The sequence below is a fragment of the Balearica regulorum genome, chromosome 5 (assembly GCF_011004875.1).
Source record: "Balearica regulorum gibbericeps isolate bBalReg1 chromosome 5, bBalReg1.pri, whole genome shotgun sequence".
Lineage (NCBI taxonomy): Eukaryota > Metazoa > Chordata > Aves > Gruiformes > Gruidae > Balearica > Balearica regulorum.
Genome location: NC_046188.1, coordinates 40,348,514 through 40,373,462, shown reverse-complemented (window position 1 = coordinate 40,373,462; position 24,949 = coordinate 40,348,514). Strand labels below are relative to the sequence as shown.

Below are 24,949 nucleotides of genomic sequence, written 5' to 3'. Positions count from 1 at the left end.
ATGCTTGGTGTGAAATTTGAGGAAAGGTGGTTTGTGGCTTCCAGCAGTACTCTTTGAGGCATGTAATTCAAATGCCTGTAGACACTTGCATTATTTTATTGTCATGAGGCTAAATTGGCCAGAGAAACATATGTAATAGCTACTTGGCTTTTTCTCCTCCTGATTTAGACAAGATCTGTGATGCTGCTCTTTCTGAGTAGGAATCCAACTTCTCAAATATTGATGCTGGGAAAATTGTGTAATATGCTTGTGTTTAGAAGGGAAAGCTGCTTTATAGAAATGCTTTCAGCTTCTCTATCTACAATGGTAAGCTAGGCTGCTACAAATGTCGAAAGAAACCTCTTACAGAAAGATGAGGAGCTCTGTAGTTCTTGTCCAAGAACCCTTTCCTTTTCCAGAAAATAATACCACTGGAGGAGACCACTGCCTTTAATAGTGGTAGCTGTTTGGTGCGATGTGTGCAGCTCCAGAAAGCTGCAGGTAAGATGTTGCAGTGCAGGTCATCTCAGGAGGTGAAGTTTGAGCTGCGAGGATACGAAACAAACCATAAGCAGAGTAGAAGGATGGCACTGTAATATAGATAAGTAGCACCTGATGGACAGGTGAAATGAAATCTGTCCTTTAAGAAGTAATATGAGGTATTTGCACCCAGCAAGTGCTAGAAAATGCATGTAGGCAGACCTTACCCATACTGATGTAGGCAATGTTTGGTTTGTTAGTCCTTTGCTGACGTATGTTTGCAAGACACTAATTGCCTTCAGTTAACCAGTGGTGAAGATTGCTAAAGCTGCTGGAACAATGGTGCAGTTTGAGTGGACTTTCTAAGTTCTACCAAGTGTGCTACTGTTTTCTGGCCAAGTGATGTATGTGGCTTTGGTAATCTGAAAGGGACATAAGATGATGCTTGGTCCCCCAAGGGTTTGTGGTCAAGATCCACTCTTGTGGAACTTGCCAGCAAGAAGGGTTTATGCCAGATTCTTAGGGGATCTGATTTTCCTAGAGTGCAATAAGCTGTCTTTCTATCTCAGTTCAGTATCTATGACACTGACTTGCTGTTTGCACCCCCTGCTCCTAAGTTCCATTCCTGTGAATGTAGTAAATAAGGTGAAGTTTAATGTACATAGAGGAATTGTTGAATAATTGAGGAATGTATAATTGAGTCCCTGTGAAGGAAGGTGGTTTTACCTCCCACATAATTTTAATGATATTCTAAATGGTGGTATCCATATTATCAATGTGCCATATGCTGCCTATTGGCAGGGACAACTCCACATTCTGTAAGGAATAGACTATTTTTTTTCTGAATGGTTTCTGGACTTAGAAAAGGAAGGCAGAAGGTACTGTTAAGAACGGTGATCTATGAATGGAGTAGTTATGATCAGTGACCTGCCAGAATAATTGAGTTTAAGGTGCTGCTCAAATCAGTGAACCCTGTGATTAGTAACTGGTGAAGATAACAGTTGTGACTTTTATGACTGTGTGAATCTGGCAGCATAATATCTAGTATCCTTTGCACCGAGTCCCTATCACACCTGCCCTCCTGCTGGGTGCCAGCTGTTACATTGCAGGCATATTGAGACTGCTTTCCTCTTTATCCTGTCTTCTGCTTCCAAGGTCAGTTGCCACCCCAGGAAGCAGCTGTCTTTTGTGGAAGTAGGGTGATGTGTTGCTGTCTTGGTACACAGAACAAGGCACATCATTTAATTTACCACCCTGGGCAGCAGCAGCACGATTTCCTACTTGTCCAGGCCATAGAGCTCATACTGCTTCTATGTCAAACTCATTCATACTAGGAGTGAAATTTGTTGCTTGCTACTGCGGTCATCCATCAGCAGGCAGTGCACAAATGGCAGTGGTAGAATCCGAGTGTGTTACTGAGAGGAAACTCCTGCGAGTGATGACTTGGTTACTTTGATCTGCCACTTGCTCTGTGCTGTGTCTGGTTTTGAGGAGTGACTGGTAGCAGCGTGCTGTGCTGCAGATGTGGAAAGGCAGGGTGCAGCATGGGTGCAGGATTTCAGGGTCGTCGGGTGATATTTCTGTCTGCGCCGGGCTTGAAGCTTCATGTATTGCTGTGATGAACATGAGGCCCAATGAGAATGAAGACAATTTTCCTGGTTGTTTCCTGTTTGACTTTTCTTGTTCCTTTGCCAAGCAGTGTAAAGTTGAGAATATGACAACTAGTGTATTATTCAAGAGGCTACTGCAGCCACGTGGTTTTCCAACATGTGTTACTTCTGGGCAATGCACTTTTTGGCACTCTCTGCCACCAAATTCTGTGCACTGCAGTAGATCGCTCTAGCTGCTGTACTGTAATGGACAACAGTTGATTGAGAAAGGTAAGAGACATCTGTGGATTTCACAGTTCCAGCCTGACTGAGGTCATTCAGTCACTGGTGCGCTCATGAGGACTGCTGGCACCTGTGGAGCTGCTGAATTGCCACCGTTCTTGGCAGCCCTGCCTGTACTCTGGTACTGACTGATGGGCAGCCTGATCTCCCTCTGAGAGAACACGACCTACCACATAGCTGTGGGATACGTTTAACCATCTGAAAGTGATGGAAATGTGATCCCATGTATGATAAAAGGGATCCTATTTTACTTAAGATCGTGGCAGGAGTGAGGGAGGTAATGTCTATACCAGTAACTTAACTAACATGAGGACAGCTTTCGGGATCTGTATTCTCTCTGTACTTACCTCTGTAGTTCAGTGTGATGTTAATATTGGACTTCCTGGATTTGAACAACAGTAACAAGAAAGTCAAGAGCTCAATGTGTTCAAATAATGAACGTCTTTGTCTTTTTGTCCATGTCTCAGCTGGCAGCTTATTTTAAATAAAGTTAATAGGTGCTCAATTGCAGTACAATATGTGATATTTCTATAGCTCTTACCTGGCCCTAGCTGACAAAATCTGCTTTACTGATGGTTTGAGGTATTTCTGACTTAATTCATCAGATATTGCTTGTAATTATCCTTTCATTTGAAGCTTTTCCTGAAATAAAAGGCACTTTTTCATGCTCTTTTGCTGTTTTTCTTAAATGGACCATTTATTTGCAGATGAGGACTAAAATAAACACAGTAGTTTGGAATCTCTTACGTGGGAGAACTGTTCATGAGTAATGGCAAACCAGGACTTTTGTGAATGTGAATATTTATGGGATTTCTGTACTCGTGGAAGAAGGTGATAGTCTTAGCTCCTTGTATAGATACACTGGGACCTTGAAAGGCAGCACTAGCATTTTGAGATGCCTATTAACTTTGTCTTTTGAATGTATGATTGATCATGTGTTGGAAGTGCTGTTGGTTAAACTTGTCTCACTGTTAAGTGTTCTGTGTCTTGCTGCACTAAGAGTATGGGAGCACTTTTGATCTTAATTTCTCGATTCTACAGACCATTTCAGTGCAGGTTGGTTGTTATTACATGAAGGTTATTTTGAATTGTTGGTATTAGGATGCACATTGTGGCCTTTTCTTAAAATCCGTTTTGAGATGCAAGTAGAGCTTGTAAGGAAAACATACATGCAAAGGCTTGTTCTGGCTTTTACTGAATGTTTGTTCGTAATACTTGTCTGTATTGTAGCAGAAAGTCTATGCTGATCTTGAAAGAGATAATTAAACCTGTATGCTAACAATTGGAATTAGATGGGGAAGGGAAAGCTAACAGAAAACAGTTGAATTAAGATCCCAATATTTTATGACCAGGGAGGTGGTACAGTAACGCTGAATCCATTATATTCTAAGCCAAAGACTCAGCTTGCGTGCTAAATTACCATAGATTTAATTTTGACTAGAAGCTGAAATGCTGATGTGAGTGCTTGCAGTGCAGTTAGTAGGTAAAGCAGTTTTACTGGTTTGGAACAGTGTCTCAGGTAATAAAATGAGATTTTTAATTTTTTTCCCCCCTTGTACTAGAGGATGTTATATTGGACTAACTGGCTTAAAGGTCTACAGGATGGAATTAAGATCTCATTGTGGTGCTGGAAAGACCAAGTATTTTGACCAGATTGTTAGAGAATTGAACATATTGCTTCCATTTCTTGATTAATGTTTTAATTAAAAGTCTTCATTATCATGGAGGAATTCTGTAATTATTAATTTGATATTAGGTGAGAAGGGTGGAAAACACCTGTTTGGATGTGTGAGTTATTTAAAGAAATATATTTTCATTTAAAGTATACTTAAAAGTAGGTTTGTATAACTGAACTGGTTTTTTTCTCTCCACTGAGTTTAATGGGAGTTTAACGAGTTTGGTTAACCAGTTTGGATGTGGACCCCTGGATTTATAGACATCTCAAGCTGTATGTGATAATTCTCACTGAGCATGTAATTGTAAATTCATAATATATTATTGCTGATCAGCAATAATGTGTTACTTATTTAGTAATCATGATGAAACCTGGTAACTTCTGTGAAAGGAAATGACTGAGAGATTACTATCAGTATTTAAAAAAAAAAAAAATAGTGCCTGTGAGATTTCATAGCAATCGCAGTTAAATTCCTGTCTACTGCCTCCATAAAGACAAACATTACTATCCTATTAGCCGAGCAATAGGAAGAGGGAGTAGGCAGGGAAGTATGCATCTGTTTATAAGAGCTGATCTGAAAAACTTGACTTGGAATTCTTCCAAAAAACCCCCAAACATTAAATGCAGTCTGACTGATTTGTCTTTTTATCCCTTAATTTTTTTGGATCAGAAAAATCCGCACCCAAAATCCAAAGTTTGGTGGTATTTATGTATTCATGGAGTCAAGGTTATAGTTTCAAGAGAAGGATTTTTAAGAAAAGTACTACAGTAGAACCTGAGGAAAAACCGTAAGTCAGTCATCAAGTCGTCATATTCTTGCTACTGTTGTATGAACATTATGTTCTGGTAACAGATTCTATGACGCTTGGGGTTGGGCAGGTTTTTTGCCACAAATTATGTAGATCAGAATTTTATGAAGTTAAGTACTTTTAAAAATTATCTCTTTAGTTATGTAGCTACATATAATTTTCAAAATTACTGAGTAAGTGTGCCACTGAAGAGTGTGCTTGGATCTTCTTAAGGCTTTGCAATAAGCAGACACGGGAAACATTAGACATGAATTGAGGTTTTACATGTTGTGTAATCATAAGGAATGCTAGTTTTGTGTATATACAACGTTGTACCAGAAAGCTGGAATTGTTAGTCCCCTGTTTAGAGACACCTCTCGTAGGGACTATGGTGACAGATTCCTTGAACATCTTGTGATTTCTTCTGTAGATGATGAAACGTGTGACTTGTATTAGACTCTAGAGAAGATGCAGAAGACTTTTAAAGGTATTTATCTGATGGGGGAATTCAGAAAACATTGCATCCTGTGTGCTCAAAAGAATTGATAGCTTGTATCTCTGACTTTAAGCTAGCTTCTGATTTGATTATATTTGTGTAAAGCAAACAGATTTGGGAAGTAATCCTGTTCCTGGTAATGTTTTGCAAGGAGCTATTATGAGAAGAGGGTTATGGAACAAGTCAAAACTGGTACTGGACAGGTGTACAAATGTTAACATTAATTCCTAATATAATAAGAATATGTCTGTGGAGAAAAATTTATGTTCTTAAAGTCAACCACAGTTGCTATGCTGAACAATCGAGTGAGTTCTCTAAGAAGATTCTGCCCGTATTTTATATGAAAGTCAACTTTTTTGTGTTGCTAGGCTTATTGAGGGATGATCAAATGATTTTCTGACAGCCAGAAAAAGTTGTTATACCTTTTTCTCAAGGCTCATTTTTATTATCAAAACCTGCCATTTTCACAAAAGCTTGATGCAAAGCCTTCACAATTCCACTTTGAATTATAAATTAATATTAAAAATGCCTTTTGTGACACCCTTCTCCTCTGCGTTGGCTGCAGTCAAAAGTGACTTAGTGTGAACAAGCTAAAGAAAATGCACAGATAAAAGGACCTTAATTATATTTATCTAACTCTTGAAGGATGGGAGAGAGTAAAGTGTCTTGAACTGCTACATAACAGCTGCGAAGCAGTGACTGACAGAAGTGCTTGGGCCCACTACAGTAATGGTGTAACAAGGAGTCATCTGTCATCCTGTGAATGAATATATGAGCTAATTTTTCCTCACATATACTTCATGGCAGTTTAACTTTCATTTTCTAATTGAGATTGACTAGTGCACACATGGCTTGTTGCCACAATAATTCAAATTTTGTCAGCTATCTGGAATACACAAATTATTGTGCTGGTCTTCATTTAAATGTCTTGAGCTACAGAAACTTCTGCCTCAGTGGGTTTGGGAAAGGGAGGGGAGATCCTTGCCATGTGTGGCGAGCAGGCTCTTGCTGGTCCTGGTGTAGCTGGGTGCTAACAACTCTGCCGTGGTGCTGTGACAGCTGTAACGCAGGGGTTTGGCCAGTTGAATGGGTGGTGAAGGGAAACCAGCTTGTGGGTTGTGCTGGTTCGCAACAAGGGCTCTGGAGCACAGTAATTCTGATACTGTCAGCGTTGGATCCCTAGGAAGATTAGAAGGCTACAGTAGACATGAAATAAACCTTCCCAGCTGGTCAGATTGGACTGGGTGACTTTCTGAATGGGAGGCTGCACCCGCACTATAGTTTCTAATAGCTTTTGGAAGTTTTGAACAAATATTTAAACTCTCTGGGTTTTTTAATCCTTTTCTGTTTTTAGTTTGTAAAACACCCCAGGGCAAGGAATTGTGCAAGTTAATTCTGTATCATGAGAGAAATACTCTTTTTATTTTGAAACCTGGGCTGCTAGAGAATTCCATTGTTTCTCTGCGATTTCTACAACATAAGAATTGGAAAATCATCATTCTCTGTTCATTTTCTAACTCTTGTGATACTATAATTTTTGTAAGTCTCCTTACCAGTAAATTTTGTTTCTGAGGTGAAGACAAAGGTAACAAAGGCTAAAAGCAGAGAGATCTGTTGAAGAGAAGAGGAAACAGAGCCACTTTGAGTTCTGTTATATTTCAAGGTTATCTCTACCAGCAAGCTAACTACAGACAGCTCAACATCAGAATGGCTGTGCCTGTTGGGGGGCGGGGGGTGCAAAAAAACAAACAAGAAAACCTCCACCACTTTTGCAATCCAAGCGATTACAACATTAGACTAAACATTAGACCAGTTCCCAAACCACAAAACGAGCATCTACAAAAGACATGAAAAAGACAAAATTTATTCATGTAGTGGGTTTATAAGGTAATGTTGCCATTTATTTTTATGCAAATTGATATATTTTGGATATTTTGAAAGCACAGCTCCAAAGCTAATTTAAGGACACCTTTGGCACCATTATTCTTCTGACCACCTGAAAAGGTATCATTTTAACCTGTATCAGTTCAGTGACAACTCAGGGGCAGCAGAGACAGAAACAATGCTGTCACAGAGGGAAGTGCATGTTGAAGCACTCTTGGCTTCTTTGCTTTATGCATCATCAGGTTATGGCTCCAGAACAAATTACTGCAAGACAAACTAGCATGTTAATTCATGTCTTGTTAGCTGCTCTGCTGTAAGAATGTGTTCACTTTTACCCTTCAGTGAGCACAAGCCAGCAATTTATCCTTCAGTGGGAGATGGGTAAGCTTTCACATGAACTGAAGTTAGATCAGGTGGGAGCTGCTGCTGATGCAAATCTGGATCTTAGCTTGCCTTGCAGGACTTTACACATGTACCCATACCTTCAGATAAGCAGGTGATTTACATTTTGCATAAATGTTTCTTGCATAGCAGTTGCTGCTATGAGGTGATCCAAATTACAGAATCTGCAAGGCGGAAGGACAGTATTGGTACCTGAACTGTGTTCACAAATTTAAGTGGTTAGATTTTAGGCTAGGGGTACTACATGTTTCATACTTCTAAGCAACCACTTACAGTTTCAACACTGAGGACAAAAAACCAGCACAAGCCCATTTTTATCTTTCTTCTGAACTCTAGCCTTCACAAAGGTTATTTAATCTGCATTCATTTATGTGGTATCATTTTTGTTTGCCATGAAAAAGGATAAAAACTGATTTTAAGTCTTCAGCCAGTTTTTTAAAACCAGTGGGTTTGGGATTACTTTCTGTCTTCTTTCAGAATTGAATACTGTTTCCTATTTACTTTACCAATTTAGAAAAAACAAAGTCATGGGTCATATAAGGGCAAAGTACTCTGCGCAGCGTGCACAAATACAGAGTAGCTAGGGCGTGGGAAGGAACACCCCCAGTGCCATCCTCCTGCTTTGTAGCACAAGAACTCCTGCAAGTGTGAACCATCAGGAGTAGACCAAATTGACACATCAATAAAATTCCTAAAGTACGCATTTCAAACAGCAGAGTAATCTAGGTTTAAGAACAATGTGTTATAGGGATCATGCTAAAATTTATAAGCATCCACATACAACTAATTCAATTAAAATTAACAATTAGACTAAGTAATTTAATTTTGAAAAGGGTCTAATTCATACCTCATTGCCTGCTGGCCAGACACAGGTGCAGTAGGAGCAGCTGCACAACTATCAGCTCCTAATACTGCTAATAAAAAAAGGACCAAGCCAAATAGAACCCCAAACCCAGTGCAGCAGGTTCATCCATCTCAAATATGTTTTTTTGCTTAAGAAATACCAGGCATTTCCTGACATCAAAACTTTCTCAATAAGGGTGTGTTTTCCTGCCAAAGTTACCTGATACTTCAGACCTAAGAGGATATGCAAATTATCTTAATCTCATTGAAAAAAAGAACCACTCCAGAAACATTCCTTGACACTGCTGCGAAGATCTGTATCCTCAGAAAACTCTGTGGCTTTGAGTTCTTGTGCAAGTACAACCTGGTCATACCTTTCCAAAGACTCATGTCTAACAGCTGTCTTTTTAGCATTATCAAAACTTGAATTTTATTATGAAATCCACAAAGGCCCACACCAGGAAATGCTAGCAGCCCACACTTCCATGTTTCAGAAGAGTATTCCACATTGCTTTTTCCTATAAAACTCGGTTCACTGCTGACACTCCAATCTTATTGTAAATCTTGGCTATAACTGGGACATTAGGACATCAGCGAGGAAATATGCTTGTTTCAAGCCATTTTCTTGGGATGAGTTTTAGTTTTGGCAGGCTTAGCTGCACTACAAGCAAAAATATAAAGAAGTAGTTCAAAACATTTAGATCTGTTTTGCTTTCTAATGCACAGTTTGAATCTCTAAATTTAAGATGGCAAGGTAGGAAGGTTTCATTTAGAAGAAAGAGGCAAGCTAGGAAAGCAAGTGGATTGCTGCCAAAGTAAATAGTCTGTCCCTGTCTGTTATGAACCTGCCAGAATGGAGTTTTACTTCTCTGAAAAATCCTTATTAAGCATTGCTGCTAAACAAATGGTCTCCTCTCCCACTTACACAGTACAAAAACATGTAATGCCCTAGCTCTCCAAGCCTACTGTAAAGGTTAGCCAAAACTTGCAATTGCCCTGCAACAGCTTCTCTGCAATTATTCACCAGCACAAGAACACAGAGTACCCTTATCTTCTAAGGAAGAAAAGGTCACCCCACGTGTCAGATTTTGAATACAGAACTTTGAGCCTTTTTGTAAGTTTAGATCCCATAAAATCTAATTAAATCCAGCACTGTCACACTGAAGCAAATGAAGGCATGTAACCATATGAGCATTCTCACTAAAACCTTAACAGTCCTGCTTACGCAATACGGTATGACTAACCACATTATTCACCACATGGCTTCCAACCCATTTACCCTTTCGTTACCCAATTAAGATCTAATAACACAATACTACAAGTAAGCATTCTAAGACATTAAAATACACATAAAGGTGAAGCATGTGTTCATTTGTTGAGTCAGTAAGTACATTTTTTTTGTTATTATTAGAGTTCAAATCAAGGGGATTTTCCTTGATTTATGAAAAATACAGTGTTGGATACGTAATAAAAAGATGACTGAAACAAGCATATCGGCTCTAGACATCTCACCTTCCAGCAGTGAAAGTAATATTTAGCTCTCACTTTGAAAATACATCAGAAATGGCAACCTTAAACTCTTTGTATAAGATCAAAGAGGTCAGAGCTGTAACGATAATATAAATTTCTCTGACAGCGTTCTTAGAAGTTGTGATGCACTGTCATCATAAGATGTGAGGTACTAATGGTCCTCTCAAATCCATGAGATTTCTTGCTGTCTCATACCTGAGCTAAGGCAGCTGATCATGTGAGCACTCCACAGCTGTTTCCAGAGCACTTGACAATTCTGTTTGCACTGTGGATGAGGGTGGAAAAAGGGGAATAAATGTTGACAGCAACATCTTACTGGCAAAACCCAGAGTTAAACAAAAATTGCGGATAGCTTATGAAATATCAGGAAATGAAATCGTGAGCTGTACCTCCAATATACAGTAAACAATTGTGTGGCTAAAACATTCAGCTACCAGAAGGCCTATCCTAAAGCTTAGAATTTCATAAACCACACCAGTTTCTTCTAACATAAATATCCCTAGGCTGCAGCAATTAAATACAGTATTCCACAACAGTATGTAACAGAATTACTGGCACAGCAACCACATTCAGACTCTTAAACTGTCAGAAAAATACAAGTTTGATCATTGCAAGGCAGAAGTTATTCTTTAAAGATAGGCTGTGTTCTTTCTAGCAGTCGTAAGAGAAATCACTTGCCTTTCCCAAGCCTGTGAAATTCAGCAAATAAAAGGTATAGGTTTTCTCTATCAATATCTATTCTAAAGCAAATGTCAATTCATCAGGCTCAGTAGTGACTGCAAACTCTGACTAGGGTCCTGTACAATATGCTAAAAGGTTTAAGTGCAGAGATATAAAGCAGTAATTCCCTTGTGTTACAGCCTCGCTCTAAAAATACTCTGCAATGACTGTTAGCCGCTAGTGAAAAGCAGGTTTCCTAAACGCTCTATGTGATGCAAAAGCAAGTTGAATTATACTACCCGTAATAACTGAAAATAAACAAAAGTCTTCTAAAGAAACACTAGCTGTGCCTTGTGGAAAGCAGTTCAAGCAGTTCTGCTTTGCAGCTCATCTGCCCGCATGTGGAGAATTTTAACTAACCAAGCCATGCCATTTCCAAGTGAATCATTTACATTTAGGGCAGCTAAATCTCAGACAACTAAATAGTTTTCAAACATGAACTTCTTGGGTTTAAAAGGTATTTTTAAAAATACATGTTGAATGTCAAAAAGAAATTAGATACTAAAGAAAAATATTAAAAGGGCTGAAACAGTGGAAAAAGATTTTCTTTAATCACCCAAATCTAAGAACCAAAGCTTGAATTCAAATATGTCAGATCTCACAAAAATAAATGCATTTTCAAAATTAAAAGAAAATAACTTTTATAAGTAAAATAAGCATATTTTGTTGGTAAATCAATCACAAATCAAAGGTTTTCACACTGGAGTTACTTCAGTAGAACCTATTGAATAGACAAGGAATTGTATCCAGTACAGCAAACACCTGCTGCTTAGGTGTAGAAAAGGTCAAATATAAATCATACATTTGTGCTATTGACTTGATCATTACCTACTTACTGTGAGTTCAGAAACATATAAACACACACTGTATTTTTGGTTCTAGATCTTAAGTTAGAACAGAAATGGCAGATAAACAAGGTATGGATCCAGAGCATGAGTTTCAGGAACCAACATGCATTCTAAACCACATTACTTGAAGGATCCATTTCAGCAAGATTAAAAAAAAAAGTATTCATACTGAAGCTTTACATAGTGTTTCATATATGATGGCCATGCTCAACAGGGGCCTGGTTTTCAGTGAAAAGGAAATACTTTTGGGTAAAATGTCACTTCAGCTTCTCGTAGAAGTGTAGTTGAGGAACTCTTGTTCTCATCCTCCCCTGTGGATTGAGATTCCTGGTTGGAATAAATCTCCGGTAAGGTACTAGTCTTATGGGCAAAAGCAAAGCTTCCTGGGAGAAGTCCAGGGAAATGCTCGCATAAGCAAATGTTATGATAAGGCAGTGCAATTTTCACAAGCAGTACAGTGGCTGTGTGCTGTTCTTAGTTCTTGTTTTGTTATTTACTGAAGCTTTTGAGATTCAGAGTTACCTTGAAAAGTTTTCCACATGTTGTTTTTACATGTCTGTAGGTGTGAAATTTCTACAAAGTGTTTTTTAATCAGTCGTACTCAGAATACTGGTAGGTGAGCCTTACTGCATCTGTTTGTATCAGTTTAAGTGTCTCTTGCCCTTTTTGGCAGAACGGAGTATCTATGCTTGTTTCTCAGTCACCCGAGCATAGGGTTGGGCAGCTGGGCTTTAGGCTACATACTGACCAGACTCCTGAGCTTCACACCAAAGCCGCAGGAGCAATGGTTTTACTTGTGCTGTGGCACTGCCAGTCTTCAGCTGGGACAAGAGTGGGTGTCTGTATTTGTGCGCTGAGGTGCCAGTTTGCTGCAGTATATGTCACCTGCCCAAGGTGATTGAATGGTCCCCCTTGACATTCTGGTTCCTTTAGACTCAGTGATGCATAGACTCCTCAGTCTGCAGTTTGTAAAGCAAAATACGCAACTAATACTGCTCTAACGCATCTCTAAGCCTTAATGGAGAAGAGAAGCATTGCACCTCCTCTTAAAACTTCCAGAATTGCCTTTGCGTATTCAAAATTTTTTAAATGGCTTTTAGCTTGTAAATAAAGAAACTCTTTGTAAAGAGCTGCTAAGCTTTTTAGTGGTAAGAAATGTGCATGTTTTTTTATTTTGCACACGTGTTCTAATCTCTAAATCCTACCAAGCAAATTCAAGAAAATATTTTATGTTACTAGTTATGTCAGGCATTTTGCAGCTATGAAGGAATGACGCTAACACTGCTTTATAACTAGGTAATTGCAGTTCAGAATCCCTGAGCAACTTCCTGTCCCTGCTCATATACTGTTTGTTAGAGCTCGTGGCTATTCTAGCCTTTGCCATACATCTCAACCCTTCACTTAATTTGCAAGAGAGATTTGGATTGCTTCGAGTGCCACACCTTCCTGCTTTCTAATACTCATCAAGCAGCTTGGAGCACAAGTGTTTGCTGCAAAAGTGGAATTTGGTCTGGTTGTTTGCTAATCTAGAAATACTTCAGGAATTATCCCTTATGCTAAAAGAGTGTCCCCCAATGCTACAAGACCAGGTGGTATTGCATTCATTTGTCACTGAACTTGTGCACCTGAGTAGAATGCTTCTTTGCACTTCAGTATTAACATCACCACACTTAAATTTCCTAGCTCTAGTGATAGAGTGGTGTTTTCTCTATCCATGAGTATATCTTTAAATTAGGACTTATTTTATAATATTGCTTTTAATAGATTATGGAAAGGTGGAAGATTCCAGAGAAATAAGCCAATGCCATGCCTGTAAGATACAGTGGGAACTGACTTGGCTAATGACTTACAGCTTGAGGAGGAAAGTAACAGTTACTGAAGGAGGGTTTGGGACAAAACTCACACCTTTTTGTTACTTGGAAAGGCTAAATTGTGTCATGAGATATTAAAAAATCTAATATTTTTAATTTGGCTGATGAGAATTGCTAGTGGTGGGCAGTGATTTTCTGTAATGCTTTTAATTTCTGACTTCTGTTCAGCTTTGAAATTGTTGCATTTTGAATTTAAACTTCTTAAATGTCAGATACCACAAACATGAATGTGTTGATTTTCCTCACCTGTGTCAGTGTTAACTGGAAAATACTAGTTCTTTTCAGGATTTAAAATTGTGTTCAAACTGCTTTTAAAGCTGCTTTTATTCAGAGGCCACCTATTGACATCCATAAACATCTATATTTTGTATCTTAGTTAATCTAATGGGAAATAAGCTTATATAATCCAGATAAATTTTGTCGCCTTCTGCAGCATCGTTTTTTCTGTCAAAAGGAGATGTTGTGGTTGTAAGAAGGCTTTTTTTTTCTTTTTTTTTCCCCAGGAAGGAAGAACAATATCTCAAGAAGCCTTTCGACATGTTTTCTATATTCCCCACATTGTATCCCATATGGTTTTATTTCTGTAGCTGAATATTGAGTCTTTTTATTAGTAGTGCTTTCTCTGATAGCTTCTTGGCTAACTGTACTTTGCATCTAGTAAAGGTGAGCATGTCTAAAGTATAGATTGTCTTGTATATAGAAACTGATACGTGAGAGGACAGTGTATAGAAAGCATCTAATTCTAGGCTTTGGAAATGTAATTACAGAACTATCTTCCCCCTTTGAAGAGATAAGACTATGTAGTTGTTTTGAGATTTACCCACAATATGGAAGTCAATTCAGTGCGTTTCTCATTTAAACATAAGAACTTTTACCAGTAGACTAAGCAAGGGCTGGGCTGTGGCCCTCAGTAAAAGCATGAACCTATCACTTGTACTTAAACAGCACAAGCACTTAATTTTAGGAGCAGTCTTAGAGCTATGAATCCTTGCCTTGCACAGGTGCCTTGGAAGCTTGTGCTACTGGCGTCCTGCTTGGTTGCTCTAGGTAGGTGTTTAAATTCAGGGAGGCAGGATTTTATGCGCATCACTCTTCAGAGCTTCTGTGTCAGCTATTTGAGGTAACCTTATGCTCAGAGTAATAGTTATTCCTTGGTCTAATGCTTCAGTTGCTGTGGAAAGATAATAAAAAAAGTAATGTGGATTTGTGTTTTCCACTTTGAAGTGAACATCTATCTTTCTCTGAATCTATGTCCAAAATATTTTTCCTTTCACAGGTACCTTCATTCGTATTTGCAGAAGCTCCGATATTTCACAGGCACATTTGTCACGATAGTGGTTGACCCAAAGTGACTAAATGTGTGTTTTGGTGCCTATTTGCAGTATTCTTTTTTTCTTCTTCTAGGACGTGAAAATCTGAGAAATGAATAAATTACGGCAAAGCTTTAGGAGAAAGAAAGATGTCTATGTCCCAGAGGCCAGTAGGCCTCATCAGTGGCAGACTGATGAAGAAGGCGTTCGTACTGGCAAGTGTAGCTTTCCTGTTAAGGTAAGAGCTTCTGCTTTTCTTTTGGATATCCGTGAAGTACTCTTGCCATGAATTATTATTTGGGGTTTTTTTGGCAAGCATAAGCCAGCGGCATGCTTCATTACACACTGACCTATTTTACAGTCAGCTCTCATTGCAAAGGATGTGGCTTTTTGTTTAAAGCCAGATGACTCATGTAACAAATGCCTTGGAAAAATCACTGTCTGAGATATCCTACATTATTATCTAGTTGAAATAAATCATGTAGCTAGGCAGAGGAGTAATACAATATTTGTCTTCGTTTTTCTGGAAGAGCAGAAATGATAGACTTCTTGGATTGCATGGAAAGGTACTTGGTTCTCTGTTAAAAGTGGAGTTACAGTTACAGTTTGACTTGTAAGGTAAGCAGTGAGTTGTGCTTGGAAAGGAATCCTTCCTCCCTTTTGATAATTGAAAACGTTGCAAACTAACACCTGGCTTTCCTTCCAGTGCTTGAGGTTATAAGCAATTGCTAACTTCTGAGAGTGTCTTCTGTGCTACGATTGTGTGTGTATGTTACAGACTATTAATGCATGTGAAACTGAAATCACCTTTTTGAATTCTGAGAACTCATTCCAGATATCAGAGTATTATAAATAGGTATTTTCTTTTGTGTCACCATGTCTCCTTCCCCTTTATTTCAGAAACAATATTACTTTAATATTTTCGAATGATACGTTTAATATTAATACTTAAGAAATATAATAATAAAAATAAATATAAATTTAAGGTGTCTTGTTGCATATGCTCCCCTTGTAATCAAAAGCTTTCTTCCTCAAATCACGCTAATACTAACTCTACAATAGGTTGTAAGCAGGTGACACTTATGGAAAGCTAACGGATTAAATATCTGTGCACAAGGAAAACAGTCTGTGATTCTGACACCTAAGGACCTTTTATTAGGTTTTATCTGTATTGAAGTAATTCTGGCTGATAGTTAAATAGGTGATGTTGCTAGGTGGAACTCTTGAAACACCCTGTTACTTTTTTTTTTTTTTTTAAAGCTCTGGGTATGTGCAGATACACAATAAATTTGAGATAACTTTCACAATGGGTTCATGCCCTACTTTGCCCTACTATAGTTGCTTATGTGTGCTTTTACATACACTCAAGTGTATATAAAGTTTCTAGTTTGTTATGGTTGCTTGCTTTTTTGTCTTTGTCTTGTGTTAGTTTTCTACTAGGAGGAGGGAATTGTGATCCAGTACTAAGCAGAGATGGTGTTTTGCCAGAGCTTTGAAAGTAACTGCTCTGTGGAAGCTCAAACTTAGATTAAAGTTCAACACTGTCTAGGAGAGAACAGAACTGTTCCCTTGAGGATTGTTATTTTTCAATAATTTCCAACAGTTGAAAAGCAAAATGCTCAATTTCTAGACATTTAGTTTTAGTCAGACTTTTTCAGTCCTTTACTGAACTCAGAGGGTGTGAACCACTTCTTGCTGTTTAAAGACTGACTTTTTTTAAACTCTCAGTCAGGACTTGCACTTATAATGACAAATGCTTCCTGTATTTAAATGAAGCATTCATCTATTCTGGGCACATGTACCCAAAGTCAGAAAAGGTTTTGGGCTATTCTGTGCTGAAGAGGCATAGAAATGGATGAGGTTTTGCATCCTGTCATCATAATGGGACTTATTTACTCTTATTTGCATGGTTTATATTGAAATTCACTGAATTAATTTAATTTGTTCTTTGGAAAAAATACTCTGAATTAAATGCATCTTTACATATGTTTCTTGATTTGGTCTGAATGGTAGACTATTGATGTTTAAAGAATTTGCAATTAGATGAAAACTTAAAATCAGAACAATTTAACATTAAGAGGCATTTTAGCTTATTTGATTAGAATTTATCTTCCAAAATACTGTGCCTCGAGATGAGCAGTAGTGGAAATTTATATTAGGCTTGAGATGCAAAGTGGGTGTTAACTGGTGTTTAATAGATACAGACAGGAAATATGCCATTGTGAGTAAATGAGATAAACCAGATGTAGAGTCATCGGTTTAGTGGGTGGTACTATATTTTGCTCACAAAAAGAATAGAACTTTGTGCTATTGAAGGAGAGTATCCTGTGACAACGTTCTTGGGTATTATTCAGAAATTCATACATTCCAGGAAAAGTATCCTGTCACCTATGCCCTTAAATATCTGATGGGGTGACTTTTCTTCCTGATGCTCCTCAATGGGACAGAATAAACTGAGATATTTTGGGAAAAACCGTTAATGAATAGGAATGCATTCAAATCTGAAACATGGTGAAAATATCTTCATTTTCTTAAAGTTCCTAAATGGGAATTCCGGAGTGGTCCATTGCCTGTAGTATAGCTGCTCAACCACAGTGTAATGTGCTTGAGGGGCAGGGTCCTTATTCTTTGTGGTCTGCCTTGTCCACCCTCTAAAAATCACGAGCCGTAGTTCTTTGGAGCTCAAAGTATAGCTGAGTGGCAAGACCACAGTCTGGCTTTTGCAGGGATGATAAAGATTTTGCTCCTATAGCTGGTGAAGACCTGAGAATTGTTAACAAATGTTCCTACAGCTGTGTTTAAGGTTTTCTGTATGAAAGTAAAATACACAAAACTGATGTAGTAGCAGCCATGTTGAGGGCTTTGTTTCTTCTGATGCTTGCAATTTTATTTAGCTAAGACTCTAACTTTTTTTGGAGAGAGGAGACTAGTGCAAATGCAGAATATGGGTCATTTGTGCTCAGTTTCTCTTGTAAAAGACAAAGATATGTCACTCTCTTAAAGTAGTGTTAAGTTGGTTTGTTTTTTAACTTCTTGCCTTTAGGCATTTATATTTTGCCCAGAGTTGGGGTGTTTGTAGAGTGCTAGCACAGATTTATCCTTTTTAGATATTACAGAACATGTGGAAGCACTTTGAAAGTCATGTTGCAAATAGGATTTCATCCTGCCTCCAGGCTTTGTTCTGTTAGCGTTGGACAGGGACTCCAGTAGCTGCTCATTCATGGTGCTTTGAGGATGCTGTACTACAAACAGATCTAATGTTATTGAAAGGTTTTCGACGTTGGCACATTTCTTGAAGCTCTTCCTGTGCTACATCCACAGCTGATCTTTTTTGTTAATTAAAGTCTGTAAGTGTGCTGTTGGATTTTGAGCAGATCTAATGCATCTATGGATCGTCTTCATTTTGGTAGAGAAGATGCTCTGTAGAAAATATTGGCAAAATTCCTGTTACGTTGTTACTTTAAAATTCAGGGAAGTGGATTTGATGCACAGTTGGTTCTCTCCAGTGCTGTGCTCATAAATTTGGAGGTGGTGATAATCCTGGGTACATACTGTTGCTTTTAGGCAATAACACTTTTTTTTGTTGTTGTTGTTTTGATTTGTTTAACAGTCTGTGTTTTTCCACTAGTTGGAGTGGCTGTGTTGTATGTAACCAGCTACTGATCATATTTTCTCAGTCATCTTAGTGCGTGTGGGAGGTATTTACAGATGGCTCTTTACTGTGTTGGAAATCTAGCCACGCTTGAGGTGGTAATCTGACACATTCAAAATAGGGCCTTGGAATGGCTACTGACTTTCCTGCAGTGCTCTTCTGCATAAACTCTTTTGAATCTACTAAAGTTGCATTGAAAGAAGAGCCAGGATGCTAGAGCATACGACTGAATGGGTTTTATGCGCTCCGCTGCATCAGCAGAGAGACAGGTGCCTGTCTGTCAGCAAAGGTATGGAAAGGATTTTAAACTTGTGTTTAGACAAGTGTGACTCGCAGACTTTTGCTATTCCATTGGGAACATAATGGTATTGCTCTCCTAACTTGTGTGGTGTGAAGGCACGATACATTACAGCTTTTACAGATGTACTCAGAGTTGCCTCGTTATTAACTGTGGCACTGTTACAGCTGCTGGAAAATCCGTGCAGAAGTATATTTTCAGGGGCAAATTCTCTTCCACTGTCCTAACAAACTAAAAAGTAACTACTGTGTTTCAGTAGTGAATCCTCCCTCTGAGAGAAAGACTGTGCCAGATACATGTAATGTATAAGGGACTTAGATGGAGGCATTGTATTTAAAACTATTCAGAAGTAGATTATTCTAACAGACATTACAGCCGTGCTTATCAGTGCTATAATTTATTTTTACGCAATCTTTATGCATCATAATTGCAAAAAACTTAAGTTGATTGACATACACATTTTCAAACTTGCTTTCTTGCTCCAGACGCTACCTCACTGAGATCACACAGCTGTTCTATGTTTTAATGACTAAAATATTTGACACTAGGGCTTCTTTTGTCTGAAATGCCTTTTCGAATGTCCCTCTGGGTAAGTAGTTTTTATTCATACAAATGCACTTTAGAGTAACTGGCCTGTGAAATTTATATTAGAAAAATTAGGTCATTTCCCTCTACTTAACAGAACTAAACAAACCAAACATTTGCAAGTTCTTGGTGGTTCTAACTAACCGGATGTGTTAAACAGAATGTTAACAACCGATTCCTACTTGTGGTTCTAGAAGATACAACAGTCACATATATCTTGAATTAATTTAATTATTAATTTATTCCGTCACTTTCATTTTTTTGGTGGTCAGTTCCTTTGGCCTTAATGCATCTAAGGCTACTGTTGCCTGTAGCCTGCTAGTTTACTTTCCTACTTTATTCCATTTATTCCAACTGGAAGACTAAAGATTTCAGTGAAAAAAGTCTATGTGGAAGAGTAACAAACCACATTTGTATTTTTGAATTTGAAGCCCAGGATTTGCTGCTGAGTGCCTGGTATTATGTGAATTAGCCTTTTGCACTGAATCTTGATTTCTGTGTGTAGACAAATAAAAATTGTATGGATGCAGTTGTACATTCACATATAAAAGAATTGACTTCAACTGTTTCCTGTGTAGCCCTTGCTTTGGTGGGAGATGTTTGGAGGACACCATATTGCTCTGTATTTAAGCAGAGTCAGAAGAAATGGGAACAACTTGCGCTGAGTCATGTAGAGTATCCTCACTGGGACCTGTGGGTGTCTGTTCTCAGCCCTGTGACCTGGCAGCAGTTATGTCGTTAGGCCATATGTGGCCCTGCTGAAATGACCAGCAGTAGCAAATAGACCATTTCTGTCACTTTGCTGTGTGCTCTTGCACAACTAGTACCTGCCGAATTGTCCTCTTTAGTTTTGAGATTTACATATTAAACTTTGTTGCTTAATGTCTAATTTATGAATCTCATATGAAAAATAACTTATTTTTAATCAGTTCATAAATACAGCTTGCATGTTATTCTGTTCCTTGAGATCAGAAAGACTGGTAGTCAGCGCAGGTAACTGTGGCTTTCATGTTAGGTCTTAAATGCCCTTCTAGTTTGAAGTAATAGTAGCTTGTGGAAGAGTTTGCAAGCATGCTGGTTCTGAAGTGTCTTTAAGTTAGCCATGTGATATTTTTATCTGTGAAAGCTTGAGATGCTTGAATAGTCTTTGGAAACTATGTTAATTATTTTTAAGAAGTTAATGTGACAAATCTGCTGATTTCTGAAATGTTGCCTAGCCTTACACATTAAACACTGCAAATCCCTACCTCTTAAGGCATGAGTTGATGTTAGCAATGAACAATAACCATTTCTATTGATGCTAACCCAGCAGCAAGCAAAGGTACGTTTTTAAAGTCCTGCAGCATTTAAGATCACAGGAAAAAAGCTTGAAGATAGATAATTATAAAATAATGGTGATTATAACAGAAGGTGTGAGACTTGCCTCAAGTATATTCCTATGCGTTTTTGTCACAATTAAAAGGAATGTAATGCAATCCCTAATCTTTAAACTTTTCATGCTTGTGTCCAACCCTTAGTTTTGTTTGAATAGCCTTGCAAATAAGAAGTTTTAGCTTTTTACTCAATTTTAAAACCTTTCTGTCTGTGCCCAAGGCCAAATTCTGAAATTGTTTAGTAAACTTCAAATTGTTTTAAAGATATGACTATTAATGTTTAGAGCCATAAAAATGGTTTGGATGTCCTTACAGACATATTTCTTTTAAATGTAATTAGGTGTTGGAAATCAAACATTTTTCATTGGGTTACACTTTTTAATTCTGGGTTTTGTTTTTTGAAATTAGGAGATTTCCAGTGTCGTAAATGGAAACTGAATTTTTTTGCAGGACTTGAAGAAAAGGTACAGCCTGCACCTGGGCAGTTGTGTTTATAAAACTTTGTGCTATCAACACTTGATTTTCTTCCCTTTCCCTTAAAATTTTAGATTTATTTACTAATGCTGAATTCCTGGAAAGGTGGGAATTGCACCCATGGTGGGACTGGGAGAAATAGTAGGTTTAAGCATCATCAAGGGAAATTTAGGATAGGCGTTAACAACAACTCCTCAGCAAAAAACCAACCTCGCTTTCTAACAGTGAGGCATGTAAGCTGCAGGGTAGAAGGTCTACCCTATTGATCTCCAGTTACAGAAATGTCATAATACTTCAAGGCTGACTTCTCTGATGTAGATGTGGAAGTAGATCCTGCCTTGAGGCAAGTGGTGTCCTACATAACCTCCTGAGTTCCTTCTCTGCCTCATTTTAGGGATTTGTGAGAATGTGAAGAATATAGCATTTGTGTATCCTGTACTGAGCTTTGCTACTTCATCTTCAAAATGGGAAGTGTTTGTTGTTCTCTCACAGTATTGTTTCTGTTCACACTGAGAAATATGATAGGAGAACCAGTGAGTGAAATGCAGTGTGGCTCTGTAGTGGGTGTGATGTGAAGAGACATGGAGAACTACTGGTACAGATGCTGCTTTGTTTTTAGAGTTAGATTCTTTTGACCCACACTATTCAGAGACATTTAGCCATCATAGGCTGTTCCAGCTCCTGTCGGGGGTGGGGAAGCATTAACAGGTTGATGAGATATTTTCATTTCTGATGACTTAGGTAAGTGGAAGAAGTTGGACCCTAAGGACATGTGTAGCATTGTAACTAACCTGTAGCTTTGACTAAGCAGAATTAAGCTTAGTTTGTTGTTTGATGCTTAATCATGGAGTTTCTGTTGACTGTGCTTCTACAGCTGTGTTTAAGCAAACATCTGCTTCAAACCAATGAATTAAAAAAGCAGGAGCATTGGTGTGAGAGAGGAGAGAAACAAAGTATTGAACATTGGGATGTAAGTCTTACAGAAGTCCATGGAAAAGTACCTCAGCTATAAGAAGTATCCAGGCTTTCTGGAATTAAGCTTATGTCTAGTTGCAAGACAGCATTTCACTGTGAAACTGTGGAGCTCAGGCTTTAATTCTTGAACAATACCAATTCCAGAAGCATATTTACATATGCAGATTCCAAGTAGTCAGTCTTACCGTTACCAATAATACCCCATTTGTAGAGAGAATAGTACTTACAAAGAGGAAGAAAGAGGAATATTGCTGCCTGTAGGGAAAATACCAAGGAAATGGTGGTGTGCTTTTCTCTATGGCAGCTAGTTCCCTAGCACGGGACACCTTGGCCAAGACTTAGAGTAAGCTCATTTCCTGCATCCATCTAGTTTCAAATGTAATCTGAAGAACTTTATCTGTTATTGCAAATAAAACAGTGCATGTGAACATCTGCTGATGCAGAGGGAACTTCAATGATTTGTGTAGCTGCGTCTGTTTGGAAGAGAGTCTGTAATAGCATATTAACAGGCTTGAACAAACAAAACTGGCTCGAGTGAGTTGTCCAGGTGGAAGGCGTTCTCTTGAAGAATTTTTTTTTTTTTGCCAGCTATTATTGTTGAATTTTGAAATTTTGAAAACTGAGTCAGCCAAGCATTTGTGAAAGAAATTAAAATAAAGAATAGTGATCAGGGCATTATTTCTTGTACTAGGACATGGATGGTAGATCTGTTTTGTTTCTGACCAGCAATCATATAACCATAGAATGGTTTGGGTTGGAAGGGACTTTAAAGATCATCTAGTTCCAACCCCCCTGCCATGGGCAGGGACACCCGCTGCTAGACCAGGTTGCCCAAAGCCCCATCCAACCTGGCCTTAAATACTTCCAGGGAGGGGGCATCCACAGCTTTTCTGGGCAACCTGTTCCAGTGTCTCACCACCCTACACTAAAGAACTTCTTCCTAATATCTAATCTAAATCTACCCCTTGTCCTATCACTCCATGCCCTTGTAAACAGTTCCTCCCCAGCTTTCCTGTAGGCCCCCTTCAGGTACTAGAAGGTTGCTGTAAGGCCTCCCTGGAGCCTTTTCTTCTCCAGGCTGAACAACCCCAACTCTCTCAGCCTGTCTTCATAGGAAAGGTGCTCCAGCCCTCTGATCATCTTTGTGGCCCTCCTCTGGACTCGCTCCAACAGATCAATGTCCTTCCTATGCTGGGGCCCCCAGAGCTGGATGCAGTACTCCGGGTGAGGTCTCACCAGAGTGGAGTAGAGGGGCAGAATCACCTCCCTTGACCTGCTGGTCACACTTCTTTTGATGCGGCCCAGGATACAGTTCTGGGCTGCAAGCACACATTGCCAACTCATGTTGAGCTTCTCGTCCACCAACACTCTCAAGTCCTTCTCCTCACTGCTGCTCTCGATCCATGTTGAGAGCAGTCAATGTTTCTGACCTGATACATCAGCTCTTGGTGTTTTCTTAGGAGCAATTTCAATAGGGTATATTTGGGGGAAGGCAGTAGGACAGCTTCAACAAAACCACTTGATACGGTAACTTAAGTTGTTCATTTTTAGATGAAGTTGGAAAAAGTTTAAAATGTTGAAAAAGAATAAAGTTTCTCAAGCACTTTCCAAGTTTTAAGGGCATTTTGCTACATGCCAGTTTAACTTGTTCCTGTGTTTGACTTGAGATTGATACCAAACACCACCATTTGTGAAAGAGAACACAAGGCCCAGAGATGAAGAGGGAAAGGTGTTTTGTTTTTTTTTTTAATTACTTGCTGTACCATCATCTCATCTTTTTTTTTCCCCTGAAAATGTTAAAATAAGCAATACTTATATTTTAAAATGTTTGGGTTAAGGGTTTTCCAAGAACCCCTGAAAGTATTTTATTTGGATTAGAGCTTTTATTTTATGTTACTTTGTATGTGAACACAAGGATTTTAGCTTTCTGCAAAAGCATTGGTGGTTAATTTCTGGTATAATGATTAAATCTCTTACAGAAGATCTTATGGCTGAGAGTTGCTGATGTCCTGACTATCATTCATTGGTTGCTATGGAAATTAAATAGGAATGCATTCAATATTAATACTGCATTCCTACTATGTGCACTTTCATGATGGAAAATTGCTTGCCTTCTCCAGGAATGCTGGCTGCAGTGATCCTTGTGACAAGGAGTGCTCTTTGTAAATATGTGCGGGGTACCCCCTTCCTTACTGTTCTGCAAAGTAATCAGCCACCATGGTATGACTTACGCAGTTCACATCAATTTTGTGCAGCCAGTAATTATGTGTCCCAGTCCTTGAATGTGTTTGTGGTAATGCGCTATGATGGATTTGCATGAGATTTTACTTATCTAGGATGAGTTGCTGCCCAGGCGCTTCATGGTATGTTTCTTTTCCTTCAGTTTGAAAGGGAAGTTCCTTTCAGAGATCCTGAAAGGTTGTGTATAGAACTGTGGGATTTGCGTATCTGCTTTTTAAAGTGGTTTCCATGCAGTCTCTTTCCTGTGGCGGGACAACAGACTTTGGTGATGGTTTATTTTTGTTAAGTCCTGAAGTCTGGTGTTTAAGTTCCATTTCAGGCTGTAAGGAGCAGACCATGTCTTAATCTAAGTACCAGCTGTATTTTATTTTTCTATTAAATTTTGACATGTCATTCATAAAATTCTGTTGCACTACTAAGTTGAGCTAATATTTCAAATCTAAGATTAGGTAGTGATATAATTACAATTTAACACTTCTGATTAAAATGTAAGGGTACTAGAGAAGGTCTCAGTATGTATCAGAGCTTTTTGCCAAGTTTCTTGAAGAAATATTTATGTCTTTGATTACTACCCATTAAAATTCAGATAACTATTGCATTATTGGTTAAATACTCTCAGCCTGCTGGGTGAAG

At 38.5% G+C, this 24,949-nt stretch overlaps 1 protein-coding gene across 22 annotated transcripts in view; it reads left to right on the top strand.

The window, feature by feature from the left end:
* The window catches only part of NUMB (NUMB endocytic adaptor protein), a 96,476-nt gene that overhangs the window by 44,727 nt on the left and 26,800 nt on the right, over positions 1 to 24,949 (top strand). For 14 of the 22 annotated variants that reach the window (XM_075754357.1, XM_075754355.1, XM_075754341.1 and 11 more), the window contains exon 2: positions 14,813 to 14,956. In XM_075754357.1, the coding sequence (XP_075610472.1) occupies positions 14,831 to 14,956 (126 nt within the window). In that variant the 5' untranslated portion in view covers positions 14,813 to 14,830. Of the gene's footprint in view, positions 1 to 3,058; positions 3,146 to 3,913; positions 3,992 to 4,794; positions 4,815 to 5,244; positions 5,302 to 14,812; positions 14,957 to 15,208; positions 15,337 to 24,949 lie in introns of those variants that run through there. The other 8 variants (XM_075754336.1, XM_075754344.1, XM_075754351.1 and 5 more) reach the window with 6 other exon arrangements.